The sequence below is a fragment of the Notamacropus eugenii genome, chromosome 5 (assembly GCF_028372415.1).
Source record: "Notamacropus eugenii isolate mMacEug1 chromosome 5, mMacEug1.pri_v2, whole genome shotgun sequence".
In the NCBI taxonomy this organism is placed as follows: domain Eukaryota; kingdom Metazoa; phylum Chordata; class Mammalia; order Diprotodontia; family Macropodidae; genus Notamacropus; species Notamacropus eugenii.
Genome location: NC_092876.1, coordinates 343,467,979 through 343,485,025, shown reverse-complemented (window position 1 = coordinate 343,485,025; position 17,047 = coordinate 343,467,979). Strand labels below are relative to the sequence as shown.

The 17,047-nt window shown below is 38.6% G+C and overlaps 1 protein-coding gene across 3 annotated transcripts in view; it reads left to right on the top strand.

Moving 5' to 3' along the window:
- The window catches only part of CD86 (CD86 molecule), a 161,553-nt gene that overhangs the window by 132,854 nt on the left and 11,652 nt on the right, over nucleotides 1-17,047 (top strand). For 2 of the 3 annotated variants that reach the window (XM_072613829.1, XM_072613828.1), the window contains exons 2-6: nucleotides 4,641-4,750; nucleotides 5,514-5,563; nucleotides 7,643-7,984; nucleotides 9,944-10,255; nucleotides 15,292-15,429. In XM_072613829.1, the coding sequence (XP_072469930.1) occupies nucleotides 4,746-4,750; nucleotides 5,514-5,563; nucleotides 7,643-7,984; nucleotides 9,944-10,255; nucleotides 15,292-15,429 (847 nt within the window). In that variant the 5' untranslated portion in view covers nucleotides 4,641-4,745. The remainder of the gene's footprint in view (nucleotides 1-4,640; nucleotides 4,751-5,513; nucleotides 5,564-7,642; nucleotides 7,985-9,943; nucleotides 10,256-15,291; nucleotides 15,430-17,047) is intronic. The other variant, XM_072613830.1, reaches the window with a different exon arrangement.

Here is a 17,047-nt window from a genome sequence, read left to right as displayed (position 1 = left end):
GGTGCAGGATGCCATTAGAGACTTGTTCCTTAGAGTTTTGGGGAAACCAAATCAAGAATACAGTTCAATCTGAACTAAGTTAGGACTAATAATGATACACTAATTTTTATTTTATTTTTTATATTCTTTATTATTATATTGTATTATATTACATTATGTTATACATTACATCTGTTATTTAATTTTATTATTATATTATATTTTTATATTTTAATGTTATGTATTATATATGTTATATATAATATAAAATTATATTGTATTATACTATTTATTATTTCTATTTATTTATTTATTTATTTTAAATTATTTTATATGAAAATAATATAGCTAATATGTGACCATTTATCCTGCAAAATGCTTTGAAAATATTAGCTCATTTGATTCTTACAACAATCCTGGGAGGTTGATATTGTTGTCCCCATTTTACAGATGAGGAATCTGACATAGAGGAGGTAAAATGATTCCCTGTGTCACGTAAGGGTCTGAGGCTGTCTTCAGACTTCAGGTCCACAGCTCTGAGACTAGGAAATGGAAATGGACTGCAACTTTGCCAGTGGCCAGGGGAACAGGGGAAAGTTTTGCTTGAGTCAGGATGAGAAATCAGGTGTAATAGTCATCTGCCTAGTTCTCAGTTCCTCCCTCCATGTTCAGTTAGTGCATCATCCTGATGTTGTTTGTCTGAAAGAGGACTGATGACCTGAGGAAGGTAATGTCTTCACTTGCAAGTGAATTGGATTTAAGTGAGGCAAGGCAGTGCAAAGTCACCAGCCTCACTCTGCCCTTCATAGCCATCTGAGTTTGGTAGCAAGACCTAGATCAGGAATACTGGAAATGGCCTTCACGCCAGTGCCCAAGTAATTCCTAATGCATAGGATTCACCAGGCTGCCTCCCTGCTTAAAAAATGAAACGAAAACAAAACAAATAAACCAAAATACCCTTCCATGGTTTATTATTACTTAATAAAGAAAATGTGGATTCCTAAGCCTGACATTCAAGGCTTTCCACAATTTAGTTCCTACTTGCCTTTCCAAAAATGTTTCTTAAAGTGTCCCTTTTGGCCATGCTCACCTTTAGCCAAAATGATTTGCATGTTACCTCTCTAGTTCATCATGCCTCTGTGACTTTATCTGCCATCACATATGTGCAGAACAGACTCCTTCCATCCTTTTGTCAAAATCTTTCTCCTCAAGGCCCTCATCAGGTGCCACCCCTTCCATTCCCTGACCCTGCCAACTACAAGCAATCCCTCCTTTCATGAATCCTTCAGGTCACTCAGATATTTTTTAGTTAATTATTTGTGTACACATTTTATCCCCAAAGTAGATTGTAGTGGCATCGATGGCAGGAAATATATCTTTTTCCCCTTTCTTTCTAAAAATTCCAACTTACGTCCAGACAAAGGAAGTGAGCATTTCCACCTACAAAGTGGATCATAAAAGAAGATAGTATGAAACAGTGAATCTCTATTCCATACCGCTTGATTTTAAATACGCACTTACATAATATATATACATGTATATAATAAATTCAATATATTTCAAAGCTGTCCAGTTTGTGTAAACTTCTTCTTTTCTTCTGTGTATTTTTTACATTTAATTTTTATTTCAATTTTTCTCAATTACATGTAAACAAAAAATTTTAACATTCACTTTTAATGCAGATCAAAGTATACTATTTTTACTTTTTTGTTTTTTGATTTTTTCATGGTTTTTTCTTTTGCTCTATTTCTTCTTTCACAACATGACTAACGCGGAAATATGTTTAACCCTGATAGTACATGTATTACCTATATCAGATTGCTTGCTGTTTTGGGGACAGGGGAGGAGAGGGAAAGGGAGGGAGAAAAATTTGGAACTCAAAATCTTATAAAAATGAATGTTGAAAATGTAATTGAAAAAATAAAATATTATTTGCTATAAAAATTATGCATTTAAAAAATTTTGAGTTACATATTCTTTCTTCCTCCTACCTCTCCCCTTCCTTGAGAAGGCAAGCAATTACATGTGCTATCATGCAAAACATATCAGTATTAGTCATGTTGCAAAACAATAACAAATGCAGACCAAAAAACCCAAGAATATTATAGAAAATTAAAAAAGTATGCTTTGATAATGCATTTAGACTCCATTAATTATTTCTCTGGGGGTGGATAGCATTTTTTATCATGTCTTTCAGAATTGTCTTAGATCATTGCATTGCTAAGAATAGCTAAGTCATTCACAGTTGACCATTATATAATATTGCTCTTAATGTGTACAGTGTTCAGGTTTGTTTCACTTTGCATCAGTTTTTGTGAATCTTCCCAGATTTTTCTGAAAGCATCCTGCTCCTTATTTTTTAGAGCACAACAGTATTCCAGCACAACCACATATCACAGCTTGTTCAGCCATTTCCCAATTGATGGGGAATACCCTTGATTTCCAATTCTTTGTCACCACAAAAAAAAACTGCTAAAGATATATCTGTACCTATAAGACCTTTTACTTTTTTTTAATCTCTTTGGGCTATAGTCTTTGTTGTGATCTTGTTGAGTTGAAGGGTATACATGATTTTATAGCCCTTTGGACATGCTTTGATGTGTTTTAAAAGATACTTCTATGTCCTTTCTTTTTTTGGGGGGGAGGGAGGCACCACCACTGCTAATCCCCACTCTCAACTTTGAAAAGAGAAAAAAAATCCCTCAGAGTCAATAAGCAGAGTTAAGCAAAACAAATTCACAGGAGGGCTAAGTCCAAAGGTCCATGTCTTCCTTTTCCTTGAGTCCATCACCTCTCTGTCAGGAGGTAGACAGTGCCCTTCATAGGTCCTTTGTGGACAGGGTTCTTTGCTATGATTAGAGTTCTTAAGTCTTTCAAAGTTGTTTTTCTGTACCTTGTTACTGTTTAAACTGTTTTCCTATTTCTGTTCGCTCCTCTCTATATCAATTTATATATCTGGGATTCTCTGAAAACATCTTTTATTTTTTTTTTCCCTTAGGTTATGACAAATATTCCATCACACTCATATAGCACAATTTGTTCAGCCATTTCTTAACTGATGAGCACCCCTCCCCTTCATTTACTGTCTTTTATTTTTTCTTTGCAATCTCCTCTTCAGGATCAAACCTCCAAAGTTGAAGTTTGTTTTGCTCATGATACAGAATGGAGTAGAAAAAAGATGAAGGTCTTTTTTTTTTTTTTTATATCCTCTGTACCTAGCATGGGGCCATGTATATAGTAGGCACTCAAAAATTTCTATTGAAATGAATATCCAATCACCAGATTGGTTTCTTTCCTTCTTCTTCAAAGCATCTTCCTTATCTTTCCATCCCTCTTCACTCCCCTGACTGCAATTCTAGTTCAGGCTCTTAACCATCTCAAACTTTGATAGAGCAGTCTCCTACTCTGGGTTCCTGTCCTGCTGTGGACAGTTGGGTTTTTCGTACTTTTGAAGCAGTGCTGTCATCTAGTCACTTCTTTTGCTCAAAAAGAATTTCATTGACTCCTGTCTCTTCTCTAAGATTTGTCTATTAGTTTAACTCTTTTGTTTTGCAGATGAGGAAATTGCAGCCCAGAGGGGTCAAGTAGTTTGTTCAGTGTCACAGTGTAAGTGAGTAATAGAGCAGGGATTCAGACCCAGGTCCTCTGGCTTCAAAATTCAATGATTTTTCCACTACTATTTGGTTTCCATAGGAAATAATATCTTAATGCCTCTGCTGGGTTGTCCAAGCCCTCCAAAATAGAATCTTTCTTACATCCTGCTGGATTTGCCATTGCTGCCCAAAACATACCCTCTACTTTTTGGGGGGGGTGAAGTCATTGGACTTGTGATTTCATGTGTGTAGAAATGGGCAACTACTCTGTACCATAGTGTCTTATAGGGTTGCCTGGAGGCAGAGAAATTCAGTGGCTTGCCCAGGGTCACATCCAATATATATCAGAGGCAGGTCCTGAACCTATGTCTTTCTTCCTGAAATAGAGTATCTTCTATTATTATCTCACTTAGTTTTTAATGGGGTTCAGATAGAAACCATCCCAGGCCAACTAGCTAATTTGCCATTCTTATATATTTAGTGTTCTACGGACTGTTTCAAAGGACAATAGAATCACTGATTTTTAATGGTTCAATAAAAGGGTTAGGATGTAAACCCAGCTTCTTCAAGGTCACTGAAAGCATCTTTGGCACAACTCCAATAGAAGACAGGACAATAGGGATTTTGTGTACCTCATCCTCTTCCCACATGATTTTAACTTTCTAGGTCAGATCTTTGTATTTTAAAAGCTTTTTGCTCCATGAAGAATGAGATAATAATGATATTAACTACTGTTATTGTAATTATTATAATCAGTGTTGTTACTCTGGGCAGTTGGTTATAGTCAATAGACCTCTGGATGTGAAATTAGTAAGACCTATACTCAAATCCTTCCTCAGAGACCTATTAGCTTTGTGACCCTGGGCAAGTCACTTAAGTACTCTCAGCCTCAGTTTCCATACCTCTAAAATGATGATAATAACAGCACCTACCTCTTGTTGTTTTTGGGAAAATGAGATAATATGTGTAAAGTGTTTTGCAAATTTTTAAGTGCTATATAAAATTACCTTTTATGAAGATGATTTTATTACTTCAGCTTTAAGTATCTGCAATTTCATCTCTGGGCAGGTGTTCCTTCTGTGCTGAAGCAGACAGTTCTTCATGGATTTCTACTGGCTGAAAAAATTCATCCCTTGGTCTGAACCCAGTTAGACTGATCCTTGGATAAGCAACATGTAGTAAGTCCCCTTTTTGCACTTTCCTGATCTTTCCAGCTTGATAGGACCCTCCAGCAATAGAGCTCTGTTGGTCCTTTAAGCATCCAAAATCATCTCCATGCAATAATGAGATATCAGAAGAGTACTTTATTTAAACAAGACTTAATAATAATGATAGTGGAGAGACAAGGTAGTGGTACCTCTGAGATAGCTTAGCTATATGACCTAGTACAAGACATTTGAAGTCTAAGTACCCTAAACAACTCTAAGTTATAGGCAAGTTGCCAATCTGCATTGTTGGAGGGAGTTTCCACACTGGGAATTATCTATACTGATGAAAAGACAGATTAAGATATTCCCCCAAGAAACAAAACAAAGCCCCAATCATTATCATTATAGCCTAACAGACTGATTTTAACGTTGGGAAAGACTCAAAGTTGGTGGACTTGACCGACATGAATTCCTTCAATAACGTCACTGAAAAATAGTTACCCAATGTCCTTTCGAAGATTTAATCATGATGGAAAGTTTATTACTCCCAACAGTAGATTTCATAATGGCTATGTGTTTATAAGGCTCTGTATGACATTTTACTTGGTTGAGTCAAGTGAACTCAAAAAGAAACAGGTCTAATTTCTCAATATAAATTAGAATGTTCTATCTTTGTCCCTTCCCAGTTATAATCCAAAAGGCTTCAAGTATCTTCTTTTCATTTTTTAAAATGAAGATGAAGATTCAATGTTTAATTTCTGACCTATTTTCACTTTCCTTTCCTTAATGACAGTACTATGAACTGGAAAATACTTGTTTTGTCAATGATGGCCACGCTTTTAGGTAAGAACATGCTAACTTTCTAAGGTTTTTGACATCATTTCACTAACTCCTTCAAGTCTGGGTGTTATAAACATTTCCTTTCTTGCTAAGCCATGAGGCAAATAAAAGAACTTTTGGTCTCAAAGCAACCATCAGACTCACAGATTTCCCAACATAATTTCTGATTCAGCTCAAAAGACATATATAAAGTATGTATGATGTTCCAGGCACAGAGCTAACAGACAAAACTTCTCTTTGTTGAAGGTGCTTATGTTATACTGGAGAGATAGAATATGTATATAAGTAAGCCAACAAGTTAAATTTAAAATAATTTAATGGGGAAAGAGTGTTAATTCCTGGGAGTTGGGATTAGGAAGGCCTCACATAGGAAGTGGAACCCTAAGGAAGGAAAGAAGCCAGAGATACCACAAAAGGAAAGTGAAATGGAGGAAGGTCTTTCAGATACGAGTGATGAATTGTGTGTGCAATGGCTGGGAAGTCAATTTTTATAGTTAGAGTATCTGAACATGAGTTTCCTACTCCTCTGTCTTTCAAAGACTTGACTTTACACTGATGCTTCATGGGTCTGGTGAAAAGAGCGTAGATTTTTTGTAACCTCCACCTGTAGAGGAGTGTGTGCTGGGCCTGCAGATCCTGAGTCACGGACTGCAGTCACTCTTCTTAGAAGGTGGGGCTGCAGGTGTGAAATATTCCCTCTGCCCTGGTCAATCAAAGTTCTCTGTCCTTGTTGGTAGCTCAACAGCTATGGTTCACCAGCAGCTCCTTTCTGCTCCATCCAGGAGACTTGATTTTGACACAGTAGTGTCCTTTGAGCCTTTTGTTTTGAACTGTATTCCCAGTTCTGGATTTTTTGGATTATGTCATTACCCCTTCTCCTCGATGCCTATTTCCTTCCCATTAGAGTTGGTAATGTGTTGCTTCCTGGTTTGATCTTGGATTTGCACCCCTTCCATTTTCCCCCCTTAAAATAAAAAAATAATTATGTGGTAATTGCAAACGTTATTATGTTTGATGTTTATTGTTATAAAAATGTTATTAGTTATTTAGGTTAAGTTGGCTTAATGACTGTAAGTGATATGGGCATAGACAAACAGACATGTTTGTACTTTTCCACTGTTTTGATCTTTGTTAACCCTTGGTCAGGCGCTTAATGGTTGAAGCTTCTGATTGGATAAAACTTCTGACCACCTGCTCCAATCTGAGTCATTCTCCTCCTGCTGCCTCAGATTGTCAGCTCAGACTCAGACTCTCAGTTTCTGGTTGCAATAAAGAAATTCCCGCTTACTAGAAGTCACCGAAGCCTGGTGGTTATAAATGAACCCCCAAAACTTCTCTATCACATCTGTATCTGATTAGAAATGCAGCTCCCCTCCCCACATCTGACTCTGATGATCTGCTCTCTGCCAAACTTATTTTAGGGTATATAACTTTGATACTTGAACTCTAATTTCTCACATGTTTCCTTCCTAACAAAACTCCCTCCCTCCCCCTTGTGCTGCATGAGTTTCTTGCATCTATAGGGCAAAACCCCATATCTGTTTATATTGCCATACGATGTATATGTGGAGGTTTTTTCTTTTTTTCGCCTGCTTGCTTCGACAAATAATAAAACTTTTGTTTGTATCAGTTTTCCAAGTACTCATTTCCTATAAGTTCCCCAAACCCACCTCTTCGCTTTAACCAGATCAGTGAGGATAATAAAGGAAATTACTATTAAGAGTTTCTGATTCCAGTTCATAGCCCTCCCTCCTCCTGCAGTTCTCCCTTTCTTGGGTCCTAAGGCCTCTGTTCTCAGAAACTGTACTCAGGGTTGGTCTGGGTATCCTATGCAAAGACATCCTATGCAAAGAGTATCATGTTAAGCAGCTCCACACACCTATGTCTGGCTCTCTGCTGACCCCATAGGCATTTTTGTCCCCTAGCACAACCCTACCTGTGCTGCTATTTAAACCCTGGTGGATCGGTTTCATTTATTTATACTGACATCGGTGAGGTGTCTATGTATTTATTATGGATAAATGAAAGTGAGTTTTCGTTTGTTTCCTTTTCTTATATCTGTCTTTCTCTCCTCCAATTTAGTTGCCAATGCCACAAAGTCAGAGGTTGAGGCTTTTTACAATGAGACTGCAAACCTGCCCTGTGATTTCAAGAATCCTCAAAACTTCAGCCAGGAAGAATTAGTAATATTTTGGCAAGGTGCCAGAGATGATGTTCTATATGAGCTATATCGTGGAAGAGAAAAGCAAATCCACGTTCATGCCAACTACATTAACCGTACCAAGTTTAACCAAACCACTTGGATTTTACATCTTCTGAATGTTCAGATTACGGACCAGGGGAAGTGTACATGTTTTGTCCAACATCTTGGCCCCAAGGGATTAGTTATCATCCACCAACTATCTTTTCAGCTATCTGTCCTTGGTAAGTAGTCACTTGTAGTTCTTGGGTGCTATGTGGTGAGGCTTATAAAAGCAAAGGCAAAGCAGAGAGATTTCCAGAAAGTCCACTGGAGGTGAATTCAGGGATTCAATTACACCAAAAGTCCATGGAGCTTTTTAACCATTTGACATGCCAAATCACTCAGCAGTCAAATGAACAAAAGCAGTTGTGGTTAGATGGAAATACACAGATAGTTAAACAAAGCCCCACTTTGGTCAACAGGACAATTCATAATACCTTAGCTTGGTATAATGTTTTATGGTCTTTTGGTCCCCTTTGGAACCAGTATTTTCAGTCCTTTCACCCTTCTAGATATGTCATTGGAGTGCCTAGCAAGTTGCACATTGGACTAATTTAAGACTTCCTTTCTACCCTCTGATGGAGGTCACTGATTAACCCCTTGTGACCCAAACTGAGAGCAACAGAAAAGGCACCTCTCTTGGCCAGAAGTTACCCATCTCTAACTGGGGGCAAAGCAATAGTTTTTAAATAAGATCTCCTATTGATATAGCTCTATGCAGCATAAAGGACATTATAGATATTTCCAAGGTTCTCCAGGAAATGAAAGGTATTATAATTTCCACCTTCTAGGACTAAGCATTTAGAGCTGAAAGGGGGAAGCTATTAAGCATTAGAGCCCTGGGCTCCAACAGTGGATAGAACACTGGGCCTGGAAAATCAGAAAGACTCATCCTTCTGGGTTCAAATCTGGCTTGGACACTTACTCCCTATGTGACCCTTGGCAAATCACTTAACCCCATTTGTTTCAGTTACTTCATCTATAAAAAGAGTTGGAGAAGGAAATGGCAAGCCACTTCAGTATCTCTGCCAAGCAAACCCGAAATGGGATGTCAAAGAGGAGGAAACAACTGAACAACAATTTAGAGCTGGAAGAAATCTTTGCAGAGGGGAAAAAAACATGGAAAAGAGGGTTGACATATTGACAGTCAAGGATCAATTATTGCCAGTGGCAGACAGAGTCATTATCTATTGACTTCCAGATCCAAAGAATCTGACTTCTAGGGATAGAGAGGAGTGTGTGTGTGTGTGTGTGTGTGTGTGTGTGTGTGTGTGTGTGTGTGAGATGTCTTCAGGTTGTAGATTCTGAATTAAGGAAGAGTTTCTGTAAACTAGTTGATGATTATAGACATACAAATGGTTTCTTTGAAAAGGGAAAAAGTGAACTTAGTGAGAGTAGGAAGTGAAAGGATTATGAGACCAGTGAAATGTAATCTCTAGTGTCCCAGGCAAATGGTTTTTCATGAAATAGAAAATAAGACTCCCAGAGAGGTTCTATTTATCTGTATATTCATTTCCCCACAAAAATGTCACCTAAGCCTGTCTTTTATCTTATTATCTAGCCCTATGCTGTGTATAAGAGGCAACAGGATGGATAGGAAGCAAACCTCAGAGTCAGGAAGATTTGGGTTCAAATCCTGTCTCTCTTTCCCCTCTCCCTCACTAGTCTCTCACTGTTCTATAAGACTAGAAGTTGTATAATAGTTGCTGATCTGCATTCAGAGAGGGAGTTTTCTCACTGGGAATTCCAAATGCTGACAAAATCACACATCAGGACTTCTCTTCCACCCAAAAAAAGTTTTGCATACTTCCATTCCTGAAAAGAACTGAGCAAAGAGGGGTTACTAGAATCCTAGGATCAAAGTTTCAGAGCTGGAATAAATCTTAGAGGTAATTTTACAAATAATGTAAATGAGACCCAGGTCCCATAGGTGGCAAGTAATAGAGCTAGGATTTGAATTCTTGTCCTCTGACTCCCAATCCAGCACTGTTGTCTTGGCAACATCAGTTGTACATCCTAAGTTATCCTAAGAATTCCATTCTTCCCTTCTCTTTGGTCAGTGATGATTACCCCTCCCTTCCAAGGTGCATCAAGGTTTGGAATGAAATAAAAAAATGTTAATGTCTTACTTCTGTTTTTAGCCCCTTTCAGTCAACCTGAAATAACCCGGCTTGATAACAAGACTGCAGAAATTGGAGAAATATTGAATTTTTCCTGCTCTTCTAAACAAGGCTATCCAAAGCCTGAGAAGATTTACTGGATAGTAGAGACTACAAACTCAACCCAGTATCCTGGAGAGATACATCTGTCCCAGGATGATACCAACCAACTCTACTATGTTACCACTGCCTTATCTCTTCCCATTACTGAGTCTACTATCTGGATTAACATCACCTGTTTCCTAAAAACCCAGGGGCCAGTAGAACTCCTTACCTCTGAGACTTTGCAAATAAGTAAGATTCCTTTTATATGTCATCTTTTTTTTTCTATATGTTATATTCTTAATAGAGAGTAAACACAAACATTTAAGTTAAGATTAAGGGTCTCAAGTCTTAAAATAAATCAAAGCTGTGAGTTGAGGAATAAAGTGTCTTTAATTGAGATAACAGGGTAGCAAACCTGTCACTCTGGGAGATGTCTCATGAGTGCAGAGCCCAATGAATTTCCAACCAAGAGACCCATATTTTTAGGGAGGGAAAGGGAAGGAAGAGATATGATGTAGCAAGGCCTGGTCATGAGACCTCAGTGGCCCTTGGAAATCTGGGTAAGGAAAACCACTTCATTCTGGCTATTTTGCGCTTCATGCCATGAATCCAAATGGAAAGGGGCAAGAACATTAGAAGCTGAGATTCAGCTAAGCTAGGTTCCTTTACAAGGTAAAATCTCTGGGCGGGGTGGGGGTGGGGGGATTTAGGATGTGGTACAGCTCAATCCAATAAAGAGTAATTTTTAAGAGTAGGAATGTAAAGACATTATTGAAATTCTGACATTACTAGGATCATTAAGGAATTAGTGGCAAGTAACATTTGACAGTAACAATATTCTGTCATTATGTTAACAATTACATTAACAATTTTCTGTCATGGGTAAAAAGCCAGGCCTATCAATAGTGAAAAAAAAACATCAGTGCAAACAGTTCAACTCAGCTCATCTTAATAAGTATTTATTAAGTACCTGTGATGAATATTGAGGGATACAAAGCTGAAACAACATACATTCCCTGACCTACACAAGTTTACAATTGAGCAAGAGGGATGTGTTGAGCTTCAGATGGAAATCCAGGTTGAGATATCTATTCAATAGGCATTTGGAAATAAAACTTTGGAGCTCTGGGTAAAAATTTGGCAGGAAGATGTAATTTAGGAGTCACCTGCATAGAGATGATCATTGAGGCCACAGGAGTGAATAGGATTGCCAGTGCAGAATACTAAGAAAAGGGAAAGGAGCACCAGGAGGTGTCTTGAAAGGTACTCACACTTAGACTGCAAGGAAAAAGTGTGTGGGGGGAACAATCAGATAAGAAGGAGAACCAGTAGAGAACAATTTTATAGAAATCAAGGAAAGAGTGAATACTGAGTAAGGAAAGAAGGTGTGGTCATCAATGTCAAATTTTCAGAAAAGTAAAAATAAAAAAGTAAAACGGGACTGAAAAAAACAGGTGATCAGATTTTCAAGGCAGTGAGGAATGAGTGGCCAATCAGGAACTGGGCACAGTAATTAAAGACTCTAAACCTTTTTGGGTCTGTCTCAGACAGACAGATGTTTTGATGGGGAAAGAGTTTTATCTCTTCTGACTGATGTAGGCATCTGGTTTCAGCCTAGACATTTTATTTTACTCTTAGGAAGGCCCTGAACCCCTTAAGGACATATGAGTTAGCTGAGTTCAAGGATCCTATCACCTTAACCTACTGAAGTCAATTGAATTCTGAACCAGTATGGGTTCAGGGAATGCATGTCAATGAGGTTTTCTGTACTGTACTTCTGAGGACAAGTTATCTCAGCTTGAACTTGATCTGGTCTTTTGGGGCTTTGCTATATGTATTGGAGGTGATTGGGACCTGGAGTAAACAATCCAGGCTGGATCCCAATGAGAATCCATTCGTTTTGCATTTATTTTATGTTTATTCATTAAACAAATATGAAGTGAGCTATGCTATATACACACCATTCTAAGCACTGAAATAATGATCCTTACCATCAGAGATCTTATAATCAGTTTGGGAAAATATGTCATACACACAAGAAAAGCTAAACAACTAAAGACACACAACTATAGCTCTGGATTTGTCTTCAGATCTCTGATCAATTTCTTTGGGTTTTTCCCTTACCCAGGGTTTCTCCTTGTAACATCAGAATTTGATTAATGTCATTTCCTAAAAGGTCCCTCAAGTCCCATGCAGGTACAAAACAGTTAACTAGTGGACTAATGAAATAGCTACTGCTACTATAGAACAGATTTATTTAATCTGTCAGAAAACACAAAGAATATGCTTCCGAGCTCATAGACAATTTTCCCTTCTGTTAGGTCCCACCTTTCCCAAGGATCTTTATTGCCATTCTGATTTATAATGCTGTCTTGGGACTGGTACTTCCTTCTCCTTAAGCCTCCATTCAGAGAAAAAAAAAACTTGGAAATCAAACAAACTTCCTGCTGGTATTACCCATCTTCTCTTGGGACTTACACAATTCACATTGTTCATGACACCAGCAAAGGAGTAAATCCAGGTTGCTTCTCCAAATTGTTGTTCCCTGTAGTGCCAATCCCTTATGTCTTCATCTAATACCAGTTCCCTCTCTCCTTTGATGTTCTTGTCTGGCAATGATTCCTTCTTTCTTTCTGTGTCTTTGACTCTCCATATATTTGCATATATGTCTATTTTTCAGTCTAGTTGTTCATCTCCTGAAAGGGTCATGTGGATGCTAATGTCTCTTTCCTCCAAACAAATAAATGCTTATTCATTCACTCACTCACTCACTCATTCCTTCATTCAATATTTCTGTGTTTAGCTTCCTCATGATTTTTCTCTATGCTCATCATGATCTCTGAATCCAACTCCTTTTTTAAAAGGCCAAGTCTAAGGGCACAACTCAGGTATGTGAACTGATCAAGAACTTGAGTCAGCACTAGAACAAAGTTCTAGTTGTACAATGACAACTCAGAAGAACAGGAATTTGCATTATGTCAAGGAAATTCATACAGTGATGGAAGATGTAAGAAGACTTACCAACAACCCAACTCCTTCCAAAGAATGCTGATTCACATGTGCTACATGATAATTTTTTTCCCCCCAGACCAGGCTATGATTTATTTGGTGTAGGGAACTGCCAGTGAAGGAACTAGGAATGCAGTATGGTACCTGCTATGCATTTTGTAGTCCTAGAAAATTGCTTGGGGTTTACATAGTGGATATTAAGGGATACAAAGCTGAAACAACATATATTCCCTCACCTACACAAGCTTACAATTGAGCAAGAGGGACATGCTGAGCTTCAGATGGAAATCCAGGTTAAGATATCTATTCAACAGGCATTTGGAAATAAGACTTTGGAGCTCTGAGTATTTGACTCTATTGCACTGCCTAAAACCAATGATAGAAAATAGGGTCTGATGGAAAGCGTACTTTTCCCAGCTGGAAGGAGGAACTAAAGCATGATATGAAGTAGCAGCTGTGTAAGACAGGGATTTGAGAACCTTAGAGTTCCATGATGAAAAGACAGAGTTCTGTGGGTGAGTCTAGGGCTACTGATCCAGGGATTTCCTTTTGTCTCTCCCCCATTGTGTGGTTCACTCCTTTATTGAAAACACTGGCTCATGATGTGAAGATCAGCTTATATTCATCTGGAGGAAAAGCAATTTTAAATGTACAAACAGTAAATAAATAAGATATAAAAAGATCAGGGAACTCCCAAGGGTAATCAAAGCCAGGAAATGATGAGATAGAGAAAGGGACATCAGTGGAGAGGGTTTAGAGTCACCAGGTCCCAATTTCAGTGATAGTTTAGGAAAAAGCAAAATTGTTCAGGATGACCTCTGTTTAAATGGATCAACCAGTCAGACAAGGCTCTGATTGCTAATGATCATGTTCAGTTCAGGCAGGGCAGCAGCACCTTAACCTTGTAATTGACTGGCCATTAGCACTGGCAAACATCTACCACGACCTCTCTCTTCAGGGCTCCAAAATACCCAGGCTTCCTTCCATGACCCCAACTCCTTTCTGTAACCTCCACCTCCCATCATCCTTTATTCTCTGCTTCTAGCTGGGAAAAACTACACTTCCCCTCATTCCCTTTGTTCATAGGGACAATAGTTAAATAACACTACAAGATATATCTTAAGATGGTTTATGATAATTGCCAAATAGATCACTGTGTTTTGGAGTGATTCCTTTGTGTTCATCCTTTCTTATCAAAGAGTGCCAATGAGAATGATGTCTCATCTTGCAAGTGAATTGGACTTTAGTGAGGCAGAGATGTACAAAGTCATCAGACTCACGCCTCCAGAGTTATCCAAGTCTAACAGCAAGACGAAAGTCAAGATGACTAGCTAGGGATACAGTGGGTGACCTTGGCCTTTCTCCTTGGAGTGATCAGGAAAGTCCTCATGGAAAAAATGGATCAGATCCTAGAAAATTATAGAGTTTATAAGGAGAGTATAAGTGGGACGAGGAAGACATTTCAGGTGAATGGAATGGTATAAAAAAAAGCAAAAGGTGAGAAGGCATCTCCTTGGTAGACAGTGAGTACACCAACTTGGTTGAAGGTGAATGTTCATGTAAAAGAAAATGGAAGATTATATAAGGACTGTGGTGACCTTACATGTCCAGGGCAACTAGTTTAAAATTTAACTTGTAGAATAGAGGGAGTTGTTACAGTTCTGGGGGGGCAGAAATATGACATTTTGAAAGTATTTGAAGAGGATTAGTCGTTTGGCTGCATATAGAGTAGGCTGGCACTAGACACTGAGAGAACAGATTAGAGCTATTACAATTAGTCCAGATCTGTGGTTGTAAGGGAATGGACAAGGTTGTGGGAGAGGGAATAAAAATAGGGAGATGAATCTGGGGAGTCTTCAGGACTTAGTGACTAAATATGGGGGAGAAACAGGGGAAGGAATAGGGGAAGGAGAGAAAAGAAATCCAAAACAACTTGAGACTTTTGCAATCAAGTGGTATATTACTCTGAAAATGGATGCCATCATTATCTGTCCAAGTCTTAGGAGCTTACCCGTGCCCACACACTCACATATGTTAAAAGATGATCAAATATCTAAGAAAGTGAGGCAAGACTTGCCCTGGCCTCACTGTCTGATTGTTGCTGCTACTGGGGCCATATGACAATGGGCCTTGGGACTTTCCACTCTGGTTTTCACTGCTTCTGGCTCTCACACATGAAGACAGCAGCTAGGCAGATGAATCCAGAAAGCAGCAGACTGCAGAAGGTTTAGAAATGACTTGGTGGACTGAAATCGTATGATGATTTCCTTGTACAGAGATGAAACCCCATGAAGAACTGGATAGCAACTTCGTGATTCCTGGGGTAATAGTAGTACTTGTTTTAACTGTGGTTCTGCTGATCATTCTCAGAGTACTACCTTTGAAAAAATGCTCTCACCTCTGTGATAAAAGAGGTAAGTGATTCAGATCTATTCAACTCACAGCTTGCCTATTTGCTTCTTTTTTCCTGGAATGTTGTACACTTCATGCATACTCATTCAGTCATATCCAAAGTTCTTCATGACCCCATTTGAAGTTTTCTTGGCAAAGATACCGGAGTATTTTGTCATTTCCTTCTCCAGCTCATTTTACAGATGAGGAAACTGAGGCAAAGAGGGCTAAGTGACTTGCCCAAGGTCACACAGCTAGTGTCTGAACTAAATTTGAACTCAGATCTCCCTGACTCCAGGCCTGGTGCTCTATCCACTAGGCCACTGAGCTACATATCTCTTAGTAACTCATAGATCTCAAAACCATCAGATAAGTTCAGATAAAGTTTTTTCCCTATTTTCATACCCAACTAAATGGAACAGTTCTAATTTAGACCTCTCAGGAGGACAAAATGTTTAATATATCTATAATTGGATTGGATACATTCCATGAGACTCCAGAGGGAAGACTTGAATGCCAAGAGGTAGAAGTTTTGGGAAGGTAAATTTCATTTCTATAGAAACAGATATTTCCTAACAAATCTGGCTAAAATGCAGTAGATTGCCTCATGAGGTAGTGAGCTGCCTGTTATTGGAGGTTTTTCAATAGAAGCTGATTGACTATCTTTTAATAATGATGTAGAGAAGATTCTTATATTAGGTAACAGGTGGTCCAGATGACCTCTTACAGTTCTCCCAAGTGAAAGATTTGATGATTCTAAGTGTTATATGAGTTCAGAAAGGGCAGGCAATATTGGATTAGAATAATTCCCCAACTATTTCATCAAAGAAGTAGAACATGGGCTGGATCTTGAGTAAGATTTTTTTTTTTAAATAAGTGAATATATATATCAAAGGGCTCAGGCAAATCAGGAGCTTCTGTAGCAGCTGGTTCTTCTGGAAGCCAAATGACAACAATGTCAGATCTTTACCAATAACACAAAGGGTGAGTCTGTTGGTGCTTTGGCTAACACTGCCCAATACCATGGAGTCCACTCAGTCTTTTCTCCCATTAATCTCTGCTCCAGAAGACCCACAAAGACCTCTGAACTCATGAAGCCCAGACTGATAGTTAAAAGGAGTTTGTGGCCAAGGAGAAAATGGATTCCCTGAAGAAGTAGCTTCATTGCTGAATGTTATATGAAATCTATGAGGCTGGCTAAACATTCATAGCTGCTCTCCAAGAGCCCTCAAGCTCCGAAACTACTATGAATTTTTTATCTCTGGCATTCACCAGAGCCTTAACCCCAAGGCTCAAGGAAAATCCCCAAGGGGCTCCTTTACAGCATTACTTGTTAAACTGACCTTCCTAAAGCACAGATTTGATCATGTCACCACTACCCTCATTCAATAAACTACAGTGGCCTCCTATTGCCTCCCAGCCATATAAATATAAAATCCTCTGTCTATCTTCTAAAGTTCTTCATAGCTTGGTCCTTTCCTGTAGTTGTTTTTTTTTTTCTCAGTCGTATATGGTTCTTTATAACCCCATTTGGTGTTTTCTTGGCAAAGATACTGGAATGGTTTGCCATTTCCTTCTCCAGCTTATTTTACAGATGAGGAAACTGAGGAAAACAAGGTTAAGCAACTTGGCCAGGTTCAC